This window comes from Peromyscus eremicus, chromosome 12 (genome assembly GCF_949786415.1).
Source record: "Peromyscus eremicus chromosome 12, PerEre_H2_v1, whole genome shotgun sequence".
In the NCBI taxonomy this organism is placed as follows: domain Eukaryota; kingdom Metazoa; phylum Chordata; class Mammalia; order Rodentia; family Cricetidae; genus Peromyscus; species Peromyscus eremicus.
In genome coordinates, this window is record NC_081428.1 from 50,704,187 (window position 1) to 50,730,986 (window position 26,800).

The following is a 26,800-nucleotide window of genomic DNA, read 5'->3' on the forward strand; positions in this document are numbered from 1 at the left end:
GGGTGGAAAGAAAGGGCGGGTCAAGTCAGCTGTGCCTGTTTACTTAGTAGCAGATGCCATAGAGGAGCCTTAGATAGCCATAAGGTATCTCATTTTAGAAACTGGCTCAGGATGGAGTTAAGTAATTCACAGTTTAATGAAACATGAATCGAAGAACCCGGAACAAGTGACCTAGGAACTCTACAGCTTGCGTTTTTCCCTTTTTCTTTTTACTTTAATACTAATTTCAACTTCACACTTAGCTTATTTTAGCATTCTAAATTCTGTCCTGTGGTGCTCATGCCTCTCTCTACCTAGGAAATCTTGCCTCTCTGGCTACCCTTCTCTTAAACTTCCTTCCTTTCTTGGCCTTTTCCTGTCAGGTTATGAATAAGTTCTGGCTAATTTCATTTTACAAAATCTATCCAAATCGTAATAAAACTTTGTCAGTCAACATCCAACAGGCAATATCTAAGCCAAGTATGATGGTGCATGCCTTTAATCCTAGCACTTGGGAGACAGAGGTCTGTGAATCTTTGAATTGGAGACAGCCTGGTCTACACAGAAAGTTCTAGGCCAGTCAAGGCTCCATGGTGAAACTCTGCCTCAAAATAAACAAACAAACAAAAACAAAACAGCTCCAAACAATAACTAAATTAAAAGACCATTGCTTTTGTTAATTGTTTGCTTTATTTAATATATGATCTGTATCATACAGAGTAGAAAAATATGATATTTACACAAATAATTAAAGAAATAGTGTATGCACCCATTACTCGGTTTGAGAAATAGAACATTGGTATAACATAGAAACCTTCTTTATGTTCCTACCCAACTGCTTCCATTTTCTTTCCCCCAAAGATAAACATTGCTTTTGTATTAATCAGTAGTTGTTTTAAAGCTAGGTCGTCCACACATGTATCTCTAAATATATTCATGTATAAAAAGAAGAAGAGCTATGAATAGCAAACACCAATCTTACTGTATAAAAAAAGGCGGACGTCGGGGCTGGAGAGATGGCTCAGAGGTTAAGAGCACTGACTGCTCTTCCGGAGGTCCTGAGTTCAGTTCCCAGCAACCACATGGTGGCTCACAACCATCTGTAATGAGATCTGGTGCCCTCTTCTGGCCTGCAGGCATACGTGCAGACAGAACACTGTATACATAATAAATAAGTAAATCTAAAAAAAAAGCCGACATCATCACTATCATAGAGGCTTTCAGAGAAAATACACCTACCAGTGCTTGTGGTCATGATTTGACCTCAGTTGCTTGGGGGTTCATGAATGTCTATCCAAGAAAGTCAGTGTGAAGGGACTGAGGTTGTCCTGGAAGGTCACAAGGCCCTGGTCTTTAGAGCAACTGACCAAAAGGTGCATATTTGGCAAAACTATGGTCAGAGAATGGATTGTCTGATGTTTTCGACTTGTAAACCTTCTACAACTACCTCCAGCTTTCAGGGGCAATCAGGGGAGCCATCTGTGGGTCGAAAGCAGAACACGAAGGACCCTGTCCTGGCTGTGGGAGAGTTCTGTCCTCTGGGAAAAGGGAGGGAGAGGACAACGGGTCTGGGAGAAGATGGGCTCCTCTGGATTCTTTGGTAGGTGGGCCTGCTCCGGTCTGAACCGGTCACTTTCAGTGGCCATTCTGGAAACGGGCTCCGGCCTCCTCTGGCAATTCTCCTCATCAGTCTGCCTCTGCTTCCCATTATTTGAGTTCCACATTCAGTTTTTATTTGTTTCTCACTAAACGGTTTCTCCAATGCTTTATTTCTCAAGGAGGGTAAGTAGTCACTTTAAGGAGACACTGTACATATGAGAAGTATAATTTGCTGGGAGCCTGGAGAGAGCAATTGACCCGGAGCACACCCTTCTCATTCCTCTCCAATTTCAGAGGCATTTTAGTGCAGCTGTTTCTCAAGCTTTTGAGGACTCTACTACAAGTCAGCCGGCCCTCAGCCTTCGCCGTGCTCACTTTGGGACGCGTCTAACTCAGCTGTATGAATCCATCACTACTCCTTGTTTCACAGCTTACAGAATTCCCTTGCTTTTATTTTTCCTTGTCCTTTCTGTCTGTGTACAATTCTTCTTTAGTTTTGGTACATTTGAGAAAGAAAATTAAACAATGTACAGATTGTATTCTCCACTTTAAAAAGAAAATGAGTGTTTTGCCTGCATGTATCTATGTGCACCACATTTGTGCCTGGTGCTCTTGGAGGGCAGAAGAGGATGCCAGATGCCCTGGAATTGAGATTATAGACCACTGGAAGCTACTATATTGGTGCTCGTAACCTCTAAGTTATCCCTCTGGACCCATATTTGCTCACTTTTGATGAGGTGGCAACACTAGAAATATGTGATTTAAAATTATTAGTGGCATTTCTTGAGAACTTTGGACCAAAGCTAATCACACTGAATATTATGGATTTTTGAAGCCAGATATGGTGTGCACACTTGTAATCCCAACACTTGGGAAGTAGAGGCAGCAAGAGTCCCAGGACTGGGGGGGGGGGGTACCCTGAGCTACACAATGACGCCCTGTCTCATAAAAGTAAATCTAAAAAAAAAAAAAAAAATTGTGAAGCTTCTAAACTCCTTGAAACTATTCACAAATTGAAATATAAGTTAGAGAGCTATACTTCAGGGAACTTTCACTTAGTAAAGAGTAAAATTACAGCATACAGAATACCAGCTTGGTCTGTGGGTCTCTGGGACAGGGTAAGTGGGAAGTCCCACGATCCTATGTGACCCTGGCAATGCACACATGTTCTTTCAACTGATATCTTTACCACCATTTCTGTCCCCAACTCTCAACCTCTTTCCTTAGTGTCCCATGGAATTCAAGATGAGACATTAACATAATCCCCTCAATTCCAAGTTCTCTGCATTTCCTACGAAAATTCTCCAAACTCCCTCAGCCTGGCGCTCCTCTGAGGATCCCGTTCTCTCTGCAGGCTGCTCAGGTTGTTTTCTTCCTTAGCATCACCTGAGGTAGCTGTGTTCATGTCCGGTATAGCTACCCTGTTAGTGATACAAAGCAGATTGGTTCCAGTAGAATGCAGTGCGGCAGTGTGCAGCTTCTAACGTTAGGTCATAGAAAGCATTATAGCCTTCACCTGTGTCTCTCGGATCACACATTCTGAGGAAAGCCACGGCCACAACATGAGGACTCACGCTGTCCTGAGGAGAAGCCCCACCGGGGAGGAACCGAGGCCCCAGACCCATAGCCAGTACCAGGCTGCCAGTCCCGTAAGTAAGGCTGTTTGGAAGTAAACGCTCCAAGCTCGGCCAGGGGGTCTGATGACTGGATCGCCCGCCACATGGTCACCTAGGGCAGTCTTGTGACTGACCGTGAACCAGAACTTTCCACCCATGCTGTTCTCACATCTCTGACCAATGGAAACCACAAGAGACAGTGAATGACTATTCTCGCTTTCAGATTCTAAGGTTTTGGGTGTCGCTCAAGCACACACCAAAGCCACACAGAAAGGGCAGTTCTCTTCCTTTCCTTCATTCTTAAAACCCCAGCGTTGAAATCCATGCCTGAAAACTGTACCCGTGACTGCTTCTATTATAGCCACCTACCAGCTCACAGTTCATGTTCCTCTTTTGTTTTTCTTTTTTGAGGGGCTCTGGTTTTGAATCAGGGTCTCATGGAGCTGGACTGACCTCAAACTCATTATGTAGCAAGGTCCAGCCGAGGCTGGCCTTGAACTCCCAATCTTGCTACCTTCACCTCTTTAGTGCTGTGACTGCTGGCATGTGCCACCGTGCCAGGCTGAGGTTTCTTTTCCCAATGAAGCTTATGGTCCGCTCCCTCTTCATGACTTTTCTCTTCCGATAATACTTGTTTCAATAACTAAGACAAGACTTTCAATTCCAGGCTGCTGCTTTTCTTACCTCTCACTCAATCATCTTTTTTTTTTTTTTTCAGATTTTTTTTTTTCACATTTATTTATTTTGTATACAGTGTTCTGCCTGGACGTATCCCTGCAGGCCAGAAGAGGGCACCAGATCTTATTACAGATGGTTGTGAGCCACCATGTGGTTGCTAGGAATTGAACTTTGGAAGAGCAGCCAGTGCTCTTAACCTCTGAGCCATCCCTCCAGCCCTCATCTTAAAAAATAGTCAGTCACCCACTCTTAACATCATAACGGCAAGCTGTCCACAATCCCAGGGCTTTTTCCTTTTCTAGTTCATCACCTCTGTTACCATCCACCCTTCAACCCCAATTAGATGTTAACATTGTTCATCCTAACGCTTCCCATTGTTTTATTTTTTTATGTTGATTTTTTTTTTTTCCGAGACAGGGTTTCTCTGTGTAGCTTTGCGCCTTTCCTGGAACACACTTGGTAGCCCAGGCTGGCCTCGAACTCACAGAGATCCGCCTGGCTCTGCCTCCCGAGTGCTGGGATTAAAGGCATGCGCCACCACCGCCCGGCTTTTATGTTGATTTTTAAAGTGGTGTGTGTGTGTGTGTGTGTGTGTGTATGTGTGAGTGTGTGTGTGTGTGTGTGTGTGTGTGTAGGGTTGTGCACTTGAGCTCAGTGTTGGTAAAAAGCCAGAGGATGTCATGGAGCTTGAGTTACAGGAGGCTGTGAGTCTCGGGGTGGGGGTTCTGAGAAATGAATTCTGATCCTCTCAAGGACTGAACTATCTCTCCAACCCCCTGGTATTTTTAATATAGTGTGGCAACGCTAGAAGTCAGGCTGTGCCTCTTTACCGGGCTCAGTCTATCTCGTTGTGGGTGTTTTAGTACTTGTTGGAGTTTGCTTGGTGAGTTTTATAGGTATCAAAGAGAAACATAAAATTTTACCGGAGGCGTTTGCTTGTTTTACTTTTTTCTTATTTTCTGGTGAGACAGGGTCTCACCTGGTCTTGAACTACAATGTGGCCCAGGCTGCTCTCCAGTTCATGGTCTTCCTGCCTAACGACCATTCTATCTTCTTCCCAAACCGAAATTCCAGTCCTAGGAAGGACTGACACCCCTCTGCCTTTCACAGCAGACCCAGGAGTCTGGGTCAGCAGTTAAGGCTCATCACTGATCCCCACTGAAGTGTGGTTGCCGTCCTGGCTTAACCATTAGCTTTCAAGGTCTTCGCCAAAGGCAATAGTCACTAGCTGCCGCCAGAGGACGCAAAGCGCTCGGGCTGAGCTGGAGGTGGGATTCCGAGGGCCGTGGCCGGGAGCGCGCGTCGGGCACGCGCCTGGCCGGCCCTCTCCCGGCGGGGGCGCGCGCAGGGGGGTTCGGCGGGAGGGCGCGGCGATGGAGCGCGCTCTGACCGCCCGCCAGGTAAGCGGCCTCGAGGGGCAGGGTCCCGAGAGGTGGCTCCGCCGCAGGCAGTTTCCGCTGCACGGTGGTTTGAACCCGCTCCGATTATGATGGTAATTCTTCCCTTCCCTCTCCTCCCCGATTCGAAAAGTTGTTACCAAGGAAACAGTTTTCTGTGTCTCCCGCGAGCCTGATTCCCCGGCTGGGCGAGGGTTAAGTGTTTGAATTTGGTCCCCGAAATGCCCCCCAGTCCAGATGTCCCAGCCCCAGACCCCAGTGAGTCTGGTTCCATGGTTGTGATTTTTGACTTGGGGGTCCCTCTTGCCAGCCTCCCTTCACCTTCAGCCCTCGGTTAAAAAGGACAAAGTTTAAATCCCCAGGCTCTCAACCGAGTTTTTTGGTTTCCCACGAGTCTTGTCGTTTGTTTACTACCTTATCTGACACATGGGAAAAGTTGGTGATTGGTCTTGAAGGTGGAAGCAGGAAACTCGCGGTGCTCAACACTACTATCCTCACCACATTACGGTGGTGGTGCGTACATATTTTAGAGAAGTATTTTAGTGCACCGAAGGGTAGGTACAGTTCGAACAATTGTTGGGGTGAACAAATGAATGAAAGCATCATTTCGCTAGATTCACAACCATTACTATGAAATAGGATACAGGAGAACTCTTTTTGTCAACTGTCAGAGTAAGATAGTGAACCTATTGGCCGAGTTGGGGTGGGATTGGGGGCGGTGTGTGTGGGGGGGATGTCATCCTTTCTGTGGAGTTAAGAGACAGACTGAGAGCGAGGGAGGGACACAGCTAATACGGAACTAATGATGCCACTCTCAAACCTTCAAGGTGTGAAATGATGTGTCTATTACTGACTTAATTGAGGTCTCTGGGAGAGGGCAGGGAAGGCCTTTCCAGAGCAAGGTAAACAGCGGGTTCCACTCCTGAGACTGCAGAAAGGGATCTCAGTGAGTTTCTGTAGCTGAGCAGGAGTGCTTTGTGTGACTATGGCTCCCACACCACAGGAAAGAGCGTAGCCTTTCTCTATCCAGTTGCCTAGAAGAGGTGAGGTTTAAAACTAGCTTCCAGCACTCGGAAGGCAGAGCCAGGCGGATCTCTGTGAGTTCGAGGCCAGCCTGGGCTACCAAGTGAGTTCCAGGAAAATCGCAAAGCTACACAGAGAAACCCTGTCTCGAAAAACAAAACAAAACAAAACAAAAAACTAGCTTCCAGGAAAACAAAAAAATTAAATGTCGCTTTTGTAAGTCATCCATGGCTTCGAGGGTGACTGAAATGTACCTTTTTTTTTAATTGAACTTTTGTTGTTGTGTGTATGCAAGTACACACATGTATGCAGATGCATGTATGTACTGTAAGAGTGCTCAGTCACTACGGAAGTCACAAGTGAACTTCACGTGTCATCCCCCAGGTGATACCACCTTGCTGGCTTGAGCGAGGGCCTCCGACTGGCCTGGGCCTTATAGGTGAGACTAACCTGGCTGGTCAGGAGACCAAGGAGCCCAGAGGTCTCTGCTTGTCTTCACCCTGCATGCCACCATGCTGGGCCTTTGTGTGTGTGTGTTTGGGGTGGGGGTGGGGGCACTCCGGGGGTGAATTCAGGTCCTCATGCTCGATGGCAAGCGTTTTACATAGTATGCTAGCTCCCGGTACTATTTAGCTGGATGTTTACCTTATAACAAAGCTGCCATGCTCACGCTGTGGCCTGCAGCCTGAAGCCAGTGAGAAAAGTGAAAGTTCCGATGAAAACCTTGCTCAAGAGCTCAGAGTCCTATTTTGATAAACAACGCCTTGGGCACTGTGGGCATATCTAGAACTCTGTGGAGGGTCAGGAGTGACTGGTGAGGCCTCGTCTTTATGGATTTAGTGTAGATAGACACACGTGTGACCTTGCTTTATACTTTGGGGATCAGTGAAACTGCTCACTCCAGAGGGGCAACACACACCAATGACCTGAGAATCGTTAAAATGTACAGATGCAGCCAGTTGTTGGCCAGAGCATTTCCATGTTAGTGTTAAGAGGTCTTCCTGAAGTTTCAGTCAAGTTCGTCAACCCTTAGGGCCTGCCCTTTACTAGGGGGATGTCTGGCTAAGGGAGACACAGCAGTCCCTCCACAGAGCTCCAACACTTGTAGCAGTGTTGTTGATACTGTTTGGGAAGTGTCCAAATGCCTATTGTTGCTCACTCACTTGAACCCAAGTTGCTTCTCTGGAAGACAGATGGTCCAAGAGAGGAATGACTAGACCAGTACTGTGGCCTGGGTAAGCAGTGAGGGCAGGGGGGCCACACTCTCTTGCAGTAGTTGTACCACAGAGCCTAAATTTGGCTCAGTTGAGAGCTTGCCTTTAAAGTCTGCGTTTGATGGTGTTATGGCTGATACTGTCAACTTGACAGGATCTAAAATACCAAAGAGACAAGGCTCTGGGCGTGTCTGTGAAAAGCTAGACTGGATGAGACCCACCTAAAGTGTGGGTGGTAACTTTTCATGGGCCTGGGTGACCATGAAGAATTTAAATAAGGATTTATTTATTTATTTATTTATTTATTTATTTATTTATTTATTTAGTGTGTGTGTGTGTGTGTGTGTGTGTGTGTGTGTGTGTGTGTGTTGCATGTGCAGAAGGGAGAGGACGACTTGTACAGTTGGTTCTCTTTCCACCACGTGGGGTCTGGGTATTGAACTGAAGCCTTTAGGCTTAGCAATGAAATACTGCCACCTGCTGAACCATTCACCAACCCAGTGATTTCGATGATCAAAGTCAAAAGAAGCACGCCCAATAACCTTTGCTGTTTGTTTTGTGTTGAGTAGCCCCCAGACATGATGAGTGATACCTCGCTGGCATTGACTACAGGCACGAAGGTTTGCTAGTGGCTGTATTTCAGTAAACGTTGAAGTTAATTCAGAACTTCAACTCCTATGTTATAGAGACACAAAAGTCAACTTTTTCGTTAAGTCATTTTAAGGACAGAGCCAGAGAGATGGCTCAGTGGTTAAGAGCACTTGCTGTTCTCACAGAGGACAGGGGTTCAATTCTCAGCACCCACATGGGAGCTCACAACCTGGTCCTAGGACATCTGAGGGTACCAGGCATGTACATACTGCACAGACACACATGCAGACAAAACATCATAAATAAATAAAAATAAATAAATAAATTAATTAAATAAATAAATAAATAAATTTTTTTAAAAAGAAAAGAAACTGGACAAATAATTTTGAAGGTTTGGGAGAAGGAGTCATATAAAAAGTTCTTTTAATAAATATTGTATTTCTAACTATTATGGACTTTTGTTTGTCTCTTCTCCCTGTATCCAGGCTTGTCCATCCCTTCTCTTTGTGGTGCTGTATTTCATGTAGACGATGCCTTCCTTACCCAATCATGGGTTATGAACCTCTTCCTCCAGAGAGCCAGGGTGAGGGCCTTCCATGGTGACGTCACAGGGTTAAAAAACCCAAGCTTAAACTGAGTTGACTTACTCCTTTGACGCACGCCTGGCGCCCTGTGTGCTCCTGTTACTCCAAGGAACAGTCTTGTTGTAGCAGAGGGGAAGAGGCCAGCAAGCAGCAGCGATGTTCACAGGGCCTGGTGCATCATGCGCTCTTACAATGTCTGCTGCCCATCATCTTCCCCATCTCCCCTCTAATTACAGCCCTTTCGTGAGCAACCACCCAATGGGCCCCTTTGCCTCACAAAGCAAAAATCATTTTTCCGAGTCCTCTAGATGGAAGCCTGGGGCCTGCTCGAGACATAGGATTCATTAATTTTAACATCAATGTTTTTATAAACCTAACTTATTCACTAATTTCTCTATCAATGGGCGATGAGGTTTCTACTTTATTATCATTAAAGACATCCTTGGTTTCATGTGCATTTTAAGTTGTTGGGTTGTAGTATATTCCTAAAATTAGAGCCTATTGGGCATTACAGATAGTTCTCCAAGGTGGTCATATTCCCATTACATTGTATTTTAAAATTTTTTTATTGTTCCCCAGACCATGAACCTCAAGAGGCTAAGAACTTTGCTTTTCTTATTTTCGGGTTTCTAGTACCAATTAAGCTACCTAGCAAAGGGTAGTGGTTGGAAGATATTTGCTACATGGATGAATGATGAATGGTAGAAGCAAAACTTTAGTTTGTCATTGTTGCTTTTGCTCTGTGGGGGAGCCCACCACCCGTAAACACACACGGAGGCTTGTTATTACTTATGAATGTCTGGCCTTAGTTTGGCTTAGTTTCTTGCCAGCTTTCCTTAACTTTAAATTTAACCCATCTTGTTGGGGACCGATTCCGGACAGCAGTGTCCTTACTTTATCAAACCTTACAAAGGCAGGAAGTTCCTGGCCTAACCGCGGGCTGTACAACTTCCTGGAATATCTGCTAATCAGCCAGCTGCAGGGGCCTGGGACCAAAGTGACCTCACCCTCCCTTAGGAATTTGCCATCCTTCTCTCCGTGCTTCCCCTGTTCCCCCTCCCTGCCTGAAGCCCTGTTTATAAGCTTCAACACCCAGTCAATAAACGGAGACCTCGACGCAACTCAGAATGTCTCTGTCTTCCTTTACGCGCCTGGTCTCCTTTCTCTCTCGCCCCCATTGATCTTTCAGGAGGTGCCTCCTCGGGTCTCATCAAATAAACTGGCCCGCGGGACCGGGCAAGTGGCGCCCAAACGTGGGGCTCGAGGAACGGTGACCTGCCGGACGACGGACAACGGAAGGGGCCCCGGAGAGGATCAGGGTAGAGACGCCCGGACTGCATCACTCGTGCAACGCGGGAGAGTCTTGAGGTAAGTATGTCGTCCCATCGATCATGGGCAAAAATTTATCTAAAGAGGCTGTTTTTCTAAAGGAGATGAAAAGGTAATCTTAGGGAGAGAGGAATAAGAGTTAAGAAAAAGGATTTGATAAAATTCTTCCAATATGCGGAGGAGAAATGTCCCTGGTTAGTGATTAATGGACCAGGAATTCACCCTCTGACTTGGAACAAGGTTGGAAAAGATATTAACAAATTAATCAGAGATGGGGAAAATGTCCCCGACGCCTTTTTTAGTTTTTATGGTGTGATTAGAGATGTTCTAAAGGAAGCAGAGGGAGATGGGCGTGTTTCACATTTACTAGCCCTTGCAGAGGATTTTCTCTCAAACTCCCCCTGCCTGACACCCAAGGGTCCAGAGGTTTATTGACATCTACCGGTAAGAGCACTCTCTGTCCTGTCTGTGTCTCTGTCATGTTACTTTTGTTTTGTACCGGTCGACCGATTTGTACTTTGCAGGCTCTCACTGGGACAGACGTGTCCGGACAGTGAACCTGGCGGCGAAGGGAGATGTCCCAGAGCCCTAAGGTCACCTCAGAGGTGACGATTTGGTTTAGGAGCATCTTTGGGTATCTTCCCCCACAATGGGAGGAAGTGCCACCTTGTATTTTGTCCCGGGAATTTGTCAGAGCCATTTTGTGCGGTTTTTTTATATGTTTTGTTGTGATCATTGTTACTTTACTGTCTCTCCTTCTCTTCCAAGAAAAAAATTTTTTAACTAAATGAAAAAAGGGGAACTGCTTCGGGCTGCAGGAATATATCATAAAAACTCAGCTGGTTATGGCAAAGTCACTACCTGGAGGAATCAGGGAATTCCTCCAGAGGAAGCCAAATCCTAAGGAGTTTTTGGTGTTACTTGGCTTGTTATATATCAGCTGTATTCTGTTATAAAAATCATGTGTGCCTTCATAGTTTTCCCAATTGATTTTTCCCTAAGAAGGGCTAACAATGTGCACTGATCACTCTCTAGACATACACATTCCAGGCATTTGGAGAACAGCCCCAGGAAAGGCTTTCTCTGGAATCAGATATCTCCCCTAGCCATTTTCAAGGACTAAAGGAGACACCACCCAGGTGGTCACCCAACTTCCGAGGACTAACAGTGATAACCACCCACAGGCGAGTCTCCTGACTTAAGGTAAATTCCACAAGGAGACCCGCCCAGGTGGTCACCCAATTTCCGAGGACTAACAGTGATAACCACCCACATACAAGTCTCCTGACTTAAGGTAAATTCCACAAGGAGACACCGCCTAGGAGAGGTGGATGTTAAGTAATAGCTTTACACAGTTTAGCTTGGACCCTCCCTTTTATATACCGGGACTTCCAGGGCACAGAAAGGAAAAGAAAAAAGAGAATGGAAGAACTAGATGGGTAAGAACTTGAGAGGAACAAACTGAGATGGGGAAGAACTAGATTGAAAGGCTAGAAGAGAGGACTAGAGGAACGAGATGGAAGATGAGAAAAGAGCCAGATGGGGAAGAACAAGATGAGAAAGAGCCAGATGAGAGAGAAGGAGATGGGAGAGGAGCTGATAGGGGAAAGAACTAGATAGATGAGAACCTAGAAGGGTCAGAACTATATGAAGGAATTAAGATAGAACCTAGGGGTAGATAAATATAGAGAAATCAGGCAAGAAAGGAGCTAGACATGAGAGCAGAATAGAAGCTGTGTAGAGAGAGAACTGTCACAGAATAATAAAGTGTATGAACCAAAAAACAAACAAACAAACAAAAAAAGTGCATGTCTGACTGACAGGGATGTGGAAGCCCCTGATGTCTGTTTGATCAAGGACAGAGATCCTCCAGTCTGGATTGTTTTTGATGTGATTGAGCCTGGAGGGTTACCCCCCCCCCCCAGAGCACGTCAGGCTGTCATTGTTCTTGGAGCTTTGTTGGTTGTCTTGTTGGGGCAAAGTTTTTTCGTGTGCCCTTGGTCTTATGTGTAATATGTTAACTGTTCTCATTGTTGACTTGACTGTGACGGACGCTATGGGACAGTTCCCTTCTTCTCCACTATACCTTTGCCTAGCCCACTGGAAGGATTTGTGAGCCACAATAGAGGGAACTGAGTTCCCCACCCCCACTCCCTGATTGAACTGAGATAAACAGGTAGCTCCTGCCAGGTGGGGCTTGCATACTGCAAGAGGGGCTTGCTGGCTGTGAATGAGGCCGTCGTCTCAGTGCTGATGTTCCAGTTCTTGAATTGTCTGTGTAAATGTTATTTGTTTCTGTCTACTAACCTCCCTTATTTTTCTAGAGGAAGAGGAGGAAAGAAAGGCATAACAAAGGCCATCTCCGTCCCTCCCTAGCTCTCTTGCTATCAGGACTGCAGCCAGCTAGCTGCTCTCACTAGGGTAGGGGTGCGTGCTCTCGGTACAGGCGGGCAAAGACTGGAGCTCTGGACAGGGCAATGGGGACTGCCTGCAATTGACAAAAACTGTGTGAACACTAAAGAGAGAATCTGACCCTCCCTTCCTTTACTGTGATAACTTCAAGGTCTCTTCTGCCGGCCAGCAGCTTTTCTTGTTAACCCTTCTCTGTCCTGATATTGCTTAAAAAGAAATGTTAAATTACCAGTTCAAGATACTGGGAAAATTATGCTTTTGTTTCCACAGGAAAAATAAAAATTTATATGGGTTTTGGTCATTTGAGTTCAATGGGTTACAAATACTTGCCATCATTTAAGAGAATTGGTTTCAAATTATTGTTGGTTAAGATAAAAAATAATGTTTTTATAAAAAATGACTTGAGATATATATAAAAAAAATGAAACATGTTTCAGATTTCTTTGTCTTGCTATTCTGCTGTTACATTGAGACTCCAATGGGTCATAGTTGTAAAAATGTCTGTCTACTCTACAGGTATGAATGAAAAATGTGGCCACATGTATGTTTGGTTTTGAATGTCTGAGTTTGCATGTCCTTTGTGTTAAGAAATACAAGTTAATACTAGTCATCTGGCTATTCAGATACTAGTTTAAAACATAAACTGTTCTATGTAAATAAGAAACTGAGAAGTATATTTGACTAATATATCTATAGGAGAACAAATTGGCCTGGTTATTGTTACCAAACATAGATATCTTCAAGATTAAGCCTAGATTTGTTTGGCTCAGATACATTTAATAGATAATGGTCCTCAAACCTGTGAAAGATCTGATGAATATGGCATTTACATTATTTGATAAAAAGCTTACTATAGCAAACAGAGACTCTGAGCTCCCCAGCTCCTAGCAATGACTCCCAAGGTCTCCAAAGAAGAAATGGAACAATGACAAGAAGATGCCACCTGAATTGTGGACAATGCTGTCCTGACACCTGTCCTGCCAACACTATAAAGACTATAGGAGCCTGGGATGATGACAGTCTGGGTAATGGATAGTCTATGTTGTTTTTGAAATAGACTTAAAAGTCTGCACTCAGGTAAAGTTTATCCTTCTCAGATCTTTGATGACATTTATGACTGGACTAGCTATAGCTTTCTCAGCTTAGTAATTGATTGATCAATGAATTAATTAATTAAAGCTAATAAGTCTCTTTAAAAAAGATAAACAGATTCTAAATATAGACTTACAGATGCTTTTCATTGGGCCAAGGAAATTTCAGTCCAATCTATACTTGGTTCTCTAGATAAAAAAGACACTATGGATTTCAGGGCAAATTGATAATACTACGATTACTAAGACTATGGGTCTAAAAGTTCCAAAAATCCATAAGTTTTAACTCCTGTTCCTAGTTTATATCTGTCTCAACAGGTTTCCACTTGGCTGACAGATACATCCAAGCATCATTTGCTGGTGACAACCTACTGCAAATGACTATGAGCCCCGAACTTGCTGAAAGCTGATATGGACCAATTCAGCCTATATGCATACCATCTCTTCAGCTGGTCAATAAAACGTTCCCTCTTGTCTTTGACTAACATTCTGGCTTTCCAGGGCCTTGATAACAACGTCCCAATTTCAGCAGGAAGTAATTATAGAAGAGAGAAAACTTCGCCCCTGTTTCCCCCCCACCCTGGAATGTTAGCTCAAAAGGGAATTTCTTGTCATAGGGAACCTGAGATAAAGTTCCAAGTTGCTTGAGGATAAGGAACTCTGTCAGCCATCATAAGGCTTTTGGCCCTGTGCTTCTGCTAATTACTGTTGGCTCTTATATCACTGATGTCTTAACTAAATGATGATTCATGTCTGGGTACCACTAAACTGAGGATGCTAGAATTCCAATATCCACCTCTGAACCCATGACACACTTGCAGATGGCAAAAACTAAATAAGGGGAAGCTCGCTTTGCCATTGATAATGGGAAAACTCTTATGTTCTGGTCCAATTAGTCTCTGATATGGAATTCTTTGAGCAGAGAGACAGATACACTCGAGAACCTGTGTCTATGACTATTGCCCTCTTGTTAGGTATTGGGGGCATCACTGCAGGAATTGGTACAGGAACTACTGCTCTCGTGCAGAGCAACCACCTTATGCAGTCACAAATGGCTATGACTACTGACCTAGAGGCCATAGAAAGATCCATTTCTGCTCTGGAGAAATCTTTAACCTCGCTCATAAGAGGTCTGGATTTACTGTTTTTTAAAGGAGGGGGGATTATGTGCAGCCTTGAAGGGAGAATGCTGCTTTTATGCCGACCATACTGGTATTGTCAGGGAATTGATGGAAAAATTAAGGGAAAGGCTGGCTCAAAGAAAAAGGGAGTTTAAAAATCAGCACGGGTGGTTTGACCTTTGGTCCCTGGGCCTTTCAGCGGTTGACTCAGTTTATCAAAAATCAGATTGATTCGGCCTTACCACAACACCTCTCGACTCATTATCACAGAGTAGATTCCAAGGAGGCCGGCCAGGAGCCCCATCAAGGACTCAGATTCAGTGTCCTAAGGCCCTAACGTCCCCACGGTCCTGCTAGAGGGTACTCAATGACGGGAATAGTACAGGGCCCACGCCGGAGACAACAGCATACAGAGGTCGCCCGAGACCGGCTCAACACGGCATGCTGCCGAGCGTGGGAAGCCCCCTGTGTAGCCTAAGACAGGGACTCTCTCGGACCACCCCGATCACATGGATTTAGTCCATTTTTGAGAAAAGAGGGGGAACTGTTGGGGACCGATTCCGGACAGCAGTGTCCTTACTTTATCAAACCTTACAAAGGCAGGAAGTTCCTGGCCTAACCGCGGGCTGTACAACTTCCTGGAATATCTGCTAATCAGCCAGCTGCAGGGGCCTGGGACCAAAGTGACCTCACCCTCCCTTAGGAATTTGCCATCCTTCTCTCCGTGCTTCCCCTGTTCCCCCTCCCTGCCTGAAGCCCTGTTTATAAGCTTCAACACCCAGTCAATAAACGGAGACCTCGACGCAACTCAGAATGTCTCTGTCTTCCTTTACGCGCCTGGTCTCCTTTCTCTCTCGCCCCCATTGATCTTTCAGGAGGTGCCTCCTCGGGTCTCATCAAATAAACTGGCCCGCGGGACCGGGCACCATCTATCTTTGGCCTTGGGGCTTTTCCTGTTCTCTTACTTCTGTAAGTCTTACTCTTACTCTGTGGCTTGCTGTGAAACTGAGTGACTGGCCTCTGGAGTCCTCCTCCTTCTCTGGTTCCTAGCTCTCCTCTCCGCTCAGATTTCTCCTTCTATATATTCTCTCTGCCTGCCAGCCCCGCCTATTTCTCTCTCTTGCCTCACTATTGGCCGTTCAGTTCTTTATTAGACCATCAGGTGTTTTAGACAGGCACAGTAACACAGCTTCACAGAGTTAAACAAATGCAATATAAACAAAAGTAACACACCTTAAAATAATATTCTACTGCCGGGCGGTGGTGGCGCAGGCCTTTAATCCCAGCAAGGAGAGAACGGATCCCTGGAAGTTGTCTTCTGACCTCCACTTGCACATACACACACACACACACACACACTGAATAACTTAAACGTTTTTAAACAGAAAGCTTAAATTAAATGAAATGGTGGCGCATGCCTTTAATCCCAGCACTTGGGAGGTAGAAACAAGCTGATCTCTGTAAGTTTGAGGCCAGCCTTATCTACAAATCGAGTTCCAGGACAGCCAGAGCTGTTATATAGAGAAACCCTGTCTCGAAACAACTACAAATAAAATAAATTATTTTATTTTAAAAGTAGTTTATATATTTGGAACATGTTTTTCTTTCAGATTGTCATTTGTCAATAAATAAACTGTTGGCGTTTATTTGCAGGTAGTAAATGAAGGGAATTCAAGCCTTGCCACCGCGCTACAGGAAGAGGCTGAGGAAAATCCTAGCCCTGTTGTGGATGAGAATAATACAGTGCCAGCCAAAAAACAGGGACCGAGCACACATAATTGGAGCGGTGACTGGAGCTTTTGGGTAGTATCTTTTAATCTTGAATACAAATTTTCGTTAATTCTCCAACAGTTTATATAATTCTTCGTGATTAGCTTCTAGATTTTAGATGTTGCGACGTGGGAGACCTGATGACATTTCTCAGTATTTTTCATATGGCCACTAGAAGGCGCTGTTGCCTGGTTGATGGCGTGCCACTGTCCGTTTGAGTTTCCTTGTGAGAACACTGCCACACAATTGGATTGTACTTAGTGTTATCAGCCGTATCGGCAAGAAGCTAACACTGCATAAACTGTGTTTCTAAGTCTCACCGAGAAACAAGCTATTTTATGTAATTTTCATTTAAGGAATCAGTTCCTGTGGCAAACGCGGCTTAACAATGAATGCTCTGCAGTGTGTAATGGCTAGATGGTTTTGAAGTTAGGAGCTTGGGATCTGTTTTAAGTGTAACTCTGTACTCCTTCCAATTTCCTCACATAAAAAGAGACTACGACTTCCTGGTAGGCACACTGAGATTGTAGAGTCTTCTAAAAGAGCATGTCTGTCACTGTGCGAACGCTAACATTTTATCATTTTAATTATTATCGATTATTTAATTAGTTATTTTAATGGGCCCGCTCTAAAGCCAGCAATTCCTATGAGGATTTTGGTATTTGATAGCAATATGATGCCTTACAACTAGAAGTGGGTTTAAGGAGCGCTGCAGGGCACCCGTAGTTGCCGTACTGGTTCATGGGAAACCCAGTGTCTTGGGTATTCTGTATCCTTGAGAATAGACTTTAAACCGACGTGGTATCGACAGGTTATAAAGACGAGCTCACAGGGTCCCCTTTGTAATGAACAGCCAGTGCATGAATGCTGTTGAATCTTCACACAGCCAGCAAGCTCTTACTTCCTATTAAGAAACTTAACACCATAAGGTTAGTTTTAATTTTTGTTGAGCCATAACCTAAGGAAAATATGTAATTGATAAGAAATACACTAAAATAATAACAACTTAAAAATCATGCCATTTATATCAACTATATCATTCTTGGTCATTTAGAAATCTATATATCATTTAGAAACTTTTTTTGGGGGGGAGGGAAGAGATAGCATCCTGTATAGCCCAGGCTGGCCTCCTATTTGCTATGCAGCAAGAGCTAGCCTTGGACTCCTGTTTTTTTTTTTCTTTTCTCTTTTATTGAAAAGATTTTTTTCTCATGTAATATATTCTGATTATGGTTTCCTCTCCCTCTACTCTTCCCAGTTACTCCCCACCTCTCCTCCCAGCTGGACCCACTTCCTTTCTATCTCTCATTAGAAAGAACAGGCTTCTAAGGGATAATAATAATAATAAAATATTACAAAATAAACTGTGATAAGATAAAATGAAAGCTATCACATTCAAAGTTGGACAAGACAAACCAACAGATGGAAAAGAGCCCAAGAGAAGGCACAAGAATCAGAGACCCACTAGTTCCCACACTCAGGAGTCCCATAAAAACACTGAACCAGAAGCCATGACATATACACAGAGGACCCAGTGCAGACCCGGGCAGGCCCTGTGTGTGCTGCCTCAGTCTCTGAGTTCAGATGAGCTTTGCTCATATTGATTTAGAGGGCTTTGTCTTCCTGGTGGCCTCCAACCCCCTTCCCTTCTGCAGGGTTCAGAGCTAGCGCTCCCCTGAGCTCTGAGGGGAGAGATTTGATGGAGACATCCCATTCAGGGCTGCTTGTCCCAAGGTCTCTCACTCTCTATGTAACGTCCATCTAAGCCTTATTTTTATAGCTTATGTTATGAATTGAGGAAGCTTCACAGCTGTCTCCAGAGCTCAGCAGCCTTGGTGGCACTTGGATGACTTAAAGCAAGAAAAAGTAATGAAAGAAAATCAAAACAGCAACAGAATAAGAATTTGGAGATAAAGGGGGGGGGATTTGTGTGCAGTAGATGCTCACTACTGAAAGTGTATGTAGGGGCAGCAGAACCAGCGCCATCTACCACGTGAATAAAATACAGTATCTTGAGCCCAATTACTGGATCGAAATCTTTATTTTCACAAGATGTCCAGATGATTTACATGTTTAAAAGTTTGACAAGCACAGGTTGAAAGTTTCAAAGGTCTTCATTGGCTCAGTTTAGGTCCCTACACTAATTACACACAGTTTTAGGAATTTTTGTATAAATTCATGTAGAATGAACTTAAGAATCAAAATAACATCTCGAGAGTTTTAGAGACTTTTCCAGAGATTCCTTACCCAGACACCAGAACATTCCAGAACAGAGAAACAAACGAGACCCTGTACAGATTAACCAGGGTTCGGGCTGACATAGCTAGGAGTATGATAATTCTTCGCATCTTCCCCTGGAGTTTCCTCGGTATGCTCTTGCCATACTTTAATTAGCTTAAACAAGTTGACTAGATCATTGAAGATGTGATAATGACTTGATGATAATATATGGGAAGCAGCCGGAACTATCAGCAAGCACTCAAGCAGCATAGTCAGTCACCCGGGCTGCCTAATTCAAAGGCCCAAGGTCTGGGTAGCTCATTGACTCTGTAGCGCAGACCCACGCCCTGAGAAAAGTTTTGTTGGCTGATGGACGTCATCACTGTGCGACCGGCACGAAGTGATGTGCGACCAGTCTGTGTAAACACAGACCCACATGATGTAGCATCGTTTATCCTGATCAGTTGTGATGCGCCGTCCATAGATGTGCGTTGTTATATCTTCACACAGCTGGCAGCTGGGCAGGTTCGTTTGCAGTGGCCTTGCCACCGATGAGTGAGCAATGAGCTGTTCTGTGATGTGAAGACTGCTGTAGCATTACTAGGAAACAGGAATTTTTTAGCTCCCTACAATCTCACGGAACCACGGCAGTGCGTATAGTCTGTGAATAGTCCACTGGTGAGGAAATGATGCAGCACACAACTGTACTGTAACCAAGAGAAAGGATTTTTAGAAAGTCAGAAGGAAAATGTATATCTAGCCATCTTAAACCCGTCTGTTTCTACTATGGACTCTACCATGTAGCTGTTTTTTTCTTTTCTTCGTTCTAGTGATAAGGTCAGAATTAGTACAATACGATAAGAAGGCTGAGTCCACAGAATTCAAACTCAACACAAAGACCTGGCAGTGTATCAGGAATGTCCTCATGAGGCACGTGACCTGGTATTTAACCAAAATCAAGAATGTCAGGGCCATTTCAGACTCAATGGATCCAGAGCTGTGTCTTTTCACTTTATGAAAGTTACATTTGTCTGTCTCTTTAAAAATACAACTCTAATAAGTTATTTACTTATTTAATTTTTTTCAGCAATGCAAGTAAATCCTGAGTGCATGCTAGGTCAGTGGTCCACCACTGAGCTCCACATCTTGGTCCAATAGGTTTGCTTAAATAAAGGAATGTATCGTAGGAGCTGGAGAAGTAGCTCAGAGGTTAAAAGCACTGGCTGTTCTTGCAGAGGTCCTGAAGAGGCCCTGAGTTCATTCCCAGCAACCACATGGCAGTTCACAACCACGTGTAATGAAATCTGGTGCCCTTTTCTGGCCTTCAAGGACACATGCAGGCAGAACACAATATGCATAATAAATAAATAAATAAGAAAGAAAGAAAGAAAGAAAGAAAGAAAGAAAGAAAGAAAGAAAGAAAGAAAGGAAAAGAAAGAAAGAAAAGGAATGGATTGTAAAGGAATAAAACACAGGGGGAGAGAAGTATAGGATAGAAAATACAAATGTATTCTGGTTTGCTGATGTCTTTCTAGGTGGACTAGTACAAGAGATTGCTCTGGAAAACACACAACGAAGCTTCAAAGATGCAGGTCTCAGCTGCCCCCAGCAAGACCAAGATGTTTTTAGTCTCTTGTAATTTGGAATAGAGGCTGTAGTCCTTAGTTTTGAGTGGGGTATTTTGTGTGTGTGTGTGTGTGTGTGTGTGTGTGTGTGTGTGTGTGTGTGTCCCAGTTCATGTGCCAGTTGGCTCAGGCAAAAGTTGATGAAGGGTCTGGTTTCATGTGGCACATAGCTACCAGAATTTCTTCCCAGAACGCAGTGCCAAGTAGGGTTGTACTTCTTCTCAAACTCCTTGTTAATGGGCTGTGTGGTCCCTCCCTCACTTCCTCCTTTTAATTTCAAGGTTCTAACCCATGGACTCTTGAATGCTAAGTAAATGCTCTCCCACTGAGCTACATCTCCAGCCTGCTCTGTGCTCTCAGTGACTATGAATGTGTCTCCAGCACTCTAGTAGTGGACGGCCCTGAGCCCTGCTGCCTATCTTCCCATCATCTACAGTTCCGATGCCACTCTTCAGGCCCACAGGGATGCACAACTAGAGCTGGTCTCCAGGGGGACAGGCTAGCTGGCACCCTTCACGCCATGGGAGGAGCTGCTGTCATCACCAAAGCTGTGGCACAGCTCTAAGACGGTGTCTGGTAATCAGGTCATGGACTTCTTAAGTTTGATGTTTCAACAGCCAAGGAAGATGAGTAATGTAGACTAATGCATATAGGCAGTTTTTCTACGGTAGTGAACCCAGAGGGCAGTGTAGACTGAAAACATAACATGGGAAATAGTGTCTGCCCCTGGTGGCTTTACTGCATGGTGACCTAGGATGTCCCACCGCCCACCTGACCTCAGTTGCATCACTGTAAAACAGAGATTGAGTCACAATCTGACGACATCGGTGTGTCTTAGGTCAGTCAGAATGGCACGCAGTTAAACAGAGGGGCTCTTTGTCTTCCTCCTTGTGAGACTGCTTCAATCCAGGGTCCCAGTTTGATTAAGTCTCCATAGTTGATAGCGAAAGCCACAGCTCCAGATTTTCTTCTTAACTCCAGTTATCAAAGCTGGGACCCTTATATGTATTTATTAATTTGTTTTTAGAGATCCCGATGTTTAACCCTAGAATATGAGAAATGACTTTTATACCCCATGAAACCAAAGGTGATAACAAATGAGATTGAAAATAAAGTTAATGGCGCCGGGCGGTGGTGGCGCACGCCTTTAATCCCAGCACTCGGGAGGCAGAGCCAGGCGGATCTCTGTGAGTTCAAGGCCAGCCTGGTCTCCAAAGCGAGTTCCAGGAAAGGCGCAAAGCTACACAGAGAAACCCTGTCTCGAAAAACCACAAAAAAAAAAAAAAAAAAAAAAAAAAAAGAAAATAAAGTTAATGGCAAATAAATATTTATGCTTTTTGTCTTTTACATGGTAGTAAAGAGTATATGGCAAAAGGAAAAAATATAGTTTTATTTTTTCCTTACCAACTAAAATAATGATGTATCCCTATGTGGATTAAAAGTCCCAGAGGACAAGCAGACAGATCTGCAGTGAGTCTGTTTGTTTAGTTAGCTCTCTTAGTGATGTGCAGTTAACCACTAGTGGGAGTAGGAAGGGGCCTCTGGGAGTTTGTGTTGTGTGTGTTTAGAAGATGACATAACTCAGCAGGGCTCTTAGATGCAGTAGTTCTTTGGATATGGCGTTCATCATCGGGCCATTCATTCTTACGTTGGAAGTTCCTCTTTGAAAATGTTCCTCAACTGTGTATACTCATTTCCTTATTGGCTGGTTTAATTGATGACTTTATTTTACAAGTGAAAAAATCATTTTCTGAAACTTGTAACTAAAATTAAAGTCTATATATTTTCTTTAAGTGGTTGTGATTTTTAATAATCTTAACTAATATACGTAGAGTAGAGGTGATGTGAATCTTAGATATTTGATTCAGAAAGAGAAACGGAAACAAGATGGAGCAGGAGAATTTGTAAAGTGCTTAGAATTCAAATTAATCATGTCTTTCCTTTTGCTCTAAAACATTGAAGAATAAAAGCATTTGTATTTTGAACTACTACATTCAGATAACAGCCAGCACAGGAAAGTCTTTAAGCCAGCTTCTAGGTCCAGTCGTAGTTATGACTGTCCAAGGAATCATGTCTTAGTGCTGCCTTCTCCCTGACTTATGTTTGTGCTCACAGTGGTCACGGCGAAGCTTCTCTGCTTCCAAGTGGGCATGGAACTCAGCACAGCCCTGATGTATTGGCACATGTAGGATTAATTAATGCAGTACTATATATTTGTCAAAAGAGGCCCCAGAGGATTAATTAGTGTGTTTGTGATGTGCTTTGGCAAGTTTGGAGAAAAGCTGGCCTGCAGTCACGTTGTGTTCCAGGGCAAGCATAGTCCATGTTTATTCAAACCCATAAAGTCTACACTACGTTTTACTACAATGACTTAAAGAACGAAACTTTTCAGCTTCATTTTTTTTTTGTTTTTATGAAACAGGGTTTCTCCGTGTAGTTTTTTTGGTGCCTGTCCTGGATCTCGCTCTATAGACTAGGCTGGCCTCAAACTCACAGAGATCCACCTGGCTCTGCCTCCCAAGTGCTAGGATTAAAGGTGTGCACCACCACCACCCGGCCATTTTGTTTTTTAAGAGACTTAATTCTATTTGAAAATTATTAGGTATGTATATTAAGCACTATTTTATAAATTGAGGTATCTTCTAGTATTTTTAGATTTAACTATAAAGAAACAGGAGTTAATATTTCTGGCAAGAGGAGGAGGGGGCTGTTTAATTTAAATGAACATTTTAGTAAAACTATCTAGACATGCTGGATACAATATTATAAACTATGTATGTGTGTGTTTGGCATATGTGTATGTGCGTGGGTGCACACACCTGAGTATACAGGTGTGAAGGCCAGGGGTTGATATTGGGTGGCTTCCCTAGCTGTTTTCCATGTTAGTATATGTTTTTACATTTTTAATTACATTTTTGAGATTTATTTATTTATGTGTATGGATGTTTTGCCTGCATGCATGTCCGTGCACCATGTTTATGCAGTGCCTGAGGAGGCCAGAAGAGGGCATCAGAGCCCTGGAACTGGAGTTGTAGAGGGTTGTGAGCAACCATGGGGGTGCTAGGAATTAAACCCTGATTCTCTAGAAAACCAGCCAGTATTATGAACTGCTGAGCCACCTTTCTAGTCCAGATTTAATTTTTAAAATTTCATTTATTTTGCATGCATATACATGTGCATGTGTGGGCATGTGTGCCATGGTGTGTGTAGTCAGAGGACAACTTGTTCCAGTCTCTTCTATTTTTGTGGGACTTACGGCTCAAACTCAGGTCAACAGACTTGATGGCAAGGGCCTTTACACCCCGAGCCATCTTGCTGGCCCTCTACCTTATTTTTTGAGACAGGGTCTCTCTCTGAACCTAGAGCTCACTGTTTTTGCTAGACTGCCCCATGTAACATGAATTGCTAAATGATCTTATTAATTAAAAAAAAAACCCAGAGCCAGATATTGGGGTGAAAGCTGAAAGATCAGAGAAACAGAACAAGCCAGCTACGTTCTTATCTCTACAAAATCCTCAGCCTTGAGAGAGAGAGACTTCCTGTTTATTCACACCTTATATACCTTTCTGTGCCCTGCCATCTTACTTCCTTATTAGTGCTGGGATTAAAGGCATGTGCCACCATGTCCAGTGGGGCCTTGAACTCACAGAGATCCAGATGGATCTCTGCCTCCTGAATGCTAGGATTAAAGGCATGTGCAATCACTGCCTGACCTCTATGTTTAATATAGTGGCTGGCTTTGTCCTCTGATCCCCAGGCAAGCTTTTTTGGGGGTACACAATATATCACCACAGCCCCAGGATCTGCAATTCTCTTCCCTCACCCCCCCAAAGTTGGGGTTTCACATGTGTGCTGTTGTGCATGGCTTCTTATATCTGGATGCGGGTGATCTGAAGTACACATGCTTGTACAGCACACTTTCCCTCCGAGTCATCTTCCCAGCCCTGTCACAGACATGTTTATAATGCTTATCTGGGATGACAAAATAACAAAGAAAGTGCTTCAGGGCTAAAATGGAAAATGAAATGATTACTGGAGGTATAGGCATGTAGGCTAATGGCAAGGTAGCCCCGAGCAGTTTTCTAATTTCATAGTGACACAGGACAGGAAATGATGCCTTGAACTCACATGGGTTAGGACCAAGAATGCTTCATAAGGCCATGACTCTGGAAGAGTTGCACCTTCTGTGAAATGTTGGCAAGGAAAGAAATCTACCTACATCTTCAAACTGAAGACAGAAACTTGTCTAGCTAAGCCTGGGCTTAGGTGCAGGTGGGAGCAAGTTTCTCCTGAAAGTTTGGGAATTGAATACAATATTCTACTAGTGAGCAAAGGGAATATTGATAAATGACATACTGGGATTCCAAAGCGTGTAGAATACAGCTATGGAGTAACAGGGGGAGATTGTAGTTTGGTGGAGAGCACTGCCTTGCATGTACTTGCTACTCAGACCTGAAAAAAAAAATCAACCTCCAAGTAAGGACTTAACAGAAATAGATAAAAATATAAATGGGTAATAAATTTTAAGGCACCAGGCAGATTTGAGAAACAACAAATCCAAGGACTATATGGAACATACACATTCATTGAAATAATGATGAAATGCTGAAGGAAGAGTAGAACTGTGTATATTACTCGGATTGTTCACTGAGAAAGAGTGTGAAGGGAGCAACTGTAGACATAAGGGGACAATGGACCATCTACTAGGCATTCAAGGGAGCTTCAGAAGGTGGACATGGAAAATGAGCAAGAGACTTGAGAATCGGGAGGCTCAGTGAACCTCTCACAGGACAGCTTAAGGAATGTGTGATCAGAGTCATTATGTTAGAAGTGGTAAATGCACACAGCAAATGAGTGGAGATGAAGACTGTCTTGCTTGTTTATTTGAGTGTCTTTGATATATATCATCGTGTTCTAAGCGAACCACCCTAGAGGTTACAGTCAGAATGCGAGATGGATATTTTACAGATAAGCCAATGTGTCACGTTATGTCAGGTAGTGATAAGAGCTACGAGAACAAGAAAAGCAATGTATGAGCGAATGCAGAATATCAACGGGAAGAAGAAGCAGTGCTAGTTAGGAGGCCCAAGCAAGGCTGCACGCACTCAGAGGGCCCTCGTGGAGGAGGCAGAAGAGAAAACGCAATCGCTTGCAGGAGAAACAGGATTGTTTCCCGGCCTCTGGAAGGGTCCTGATGCAGAAGGCTCGCTTGAAGCCTGCTGAAGACGTGGGTATAGTGAGTGAGGGAACGAGAAAGATTAAGGAATCTGATCCTAGGATTTTTCAGTGCAACTGGGTAAATTGGGAGCACCCCTCGGAAAGGAGAAAGACCAGAGCAGTAGGTTTTTTTTGGGGGGGGGCAGAATTAAAGGGTTTGTTTTGTTGGTGGCAGAGGTACATATTTATCACTTGAAAAGAAAAATCTGGTAAGCTCTAGGATGCATGACTTAAATCTTAGAAGAGGTTAAAGCTGAAATTAACTTGTGATACTTGAAGGGTGATATTGAAGAGGATGGGGACGTTTAAGGCAAAATATGACAGAAAGGGAAAAAAATGGACTTAGACGTTTAGAATCTCAGATTTGGAAGAACAGAAATTAGCGAAAGAAACTGAGATTTAGCAAATGAGAAAAAGAACAGAAGAAACTGTAGTGTTCACAAAGGGAAGGGAGGAAGCTTGTTAGGACGATCGACACACTGTTTGGGTTAGGGGAGACGGGAGGGCTGGCTATTGGATGTGAAGATGGGGCTGCGGAGGACATTAAAGAGTACAGTTTGGGGCTGGAGAGATGGCTCAGCATTGAGTGTGCACTGCTCCTGCAGAGGCTCTTCAGTTCGGCATCATAACCACCTGTAACTCCAGCTTCTGGGAATCCACTGGTACCTACACTCATGTGTGCATACTCCCCTTCCCATAATCAAAAGTAAGTCTTTTTTTTTTTTTTTTTTTTTTTTAGTACAATTTGTCTAGGCATGGTGGCTCATCCCAGTACTCAAAAGGCAAAGGTAGGTGAGTTCAAGGTCAGCCAGGTCTACAGAGCGAGTTCCAGGATAGCCAGGGCTACACAGAGAAACCCTGTCTCATCCTTTCCCCTGCAGAAGTCCAATTTGATGGAAAAAAACAAAAAACAAAACCAAAAACCAACTGGCACACTGGCTTTAGATTGTGGTTCAGATCTTCCTGTGTAAAATTTGACATGTAGTTGTCCGAAGAAAGGACCGAGGGGGGAAAATGCATAACTTATTAAAACCATGCTTTCCTAAGGATGCCCACATTACCATTAAAAAAATAACTTTTGGGGGCTCAGAAAGGAAAAAAAATCAGTTATCTACAATGATATGTCACTGGGTATATCAACCACACTCCAGAGCAGGCCCCATGCCCAGGAGTAGTTGTCCCACACAAAACTGTTGTGGAGTACCCACCAGAGAAGACTACTTGGACAGGGGTTTAAGCCAAAAGAAGTCTTTATTAGCAGGTCATCAGCTACATGGGGTATCCAGGATCCCAGTGTATCCCTGAGCCTTTCTCGGGGTGAGCTTTTAAGCACA

At 43.9% G+C, this 26,800-nt stretch overlaps 1 protein-coding gene across 2 annotated transcripts in view; it reads left to right on the top strand.

The window, feature by feature from the left end:
- The first annotated feature begins 2,897 nt into the window (after positions 1-2,897).
- The window catches only part of Gramd1c (GRAM domain containing 1C), a 92,321-nt gene continuing 68,418 nt past the window's right edge, over positions 2,898-26,800 (top strand). The window contains exons 1-2 of one of the 2 annotated variants that reach the window (XM_059277638.1): positions 2,898-3,227; positions 16,288-16,437. In XM_059277638.1, coding sequence (XP_059133621.1) covers positions 3,141-3,227; positions 16,288-16,437 — 237 coding nt within the window. In that variant the 5' untranslated portion in view covers positions 2,898-3,140. Of the gene's footprint in view, positions 3,228-5,433; positions 5,528-16,287; positions 16,438-26,800 lie in introns of those variants that run through there. The other variant, XM_059277639.1, reaches the window with a different exon arrangement.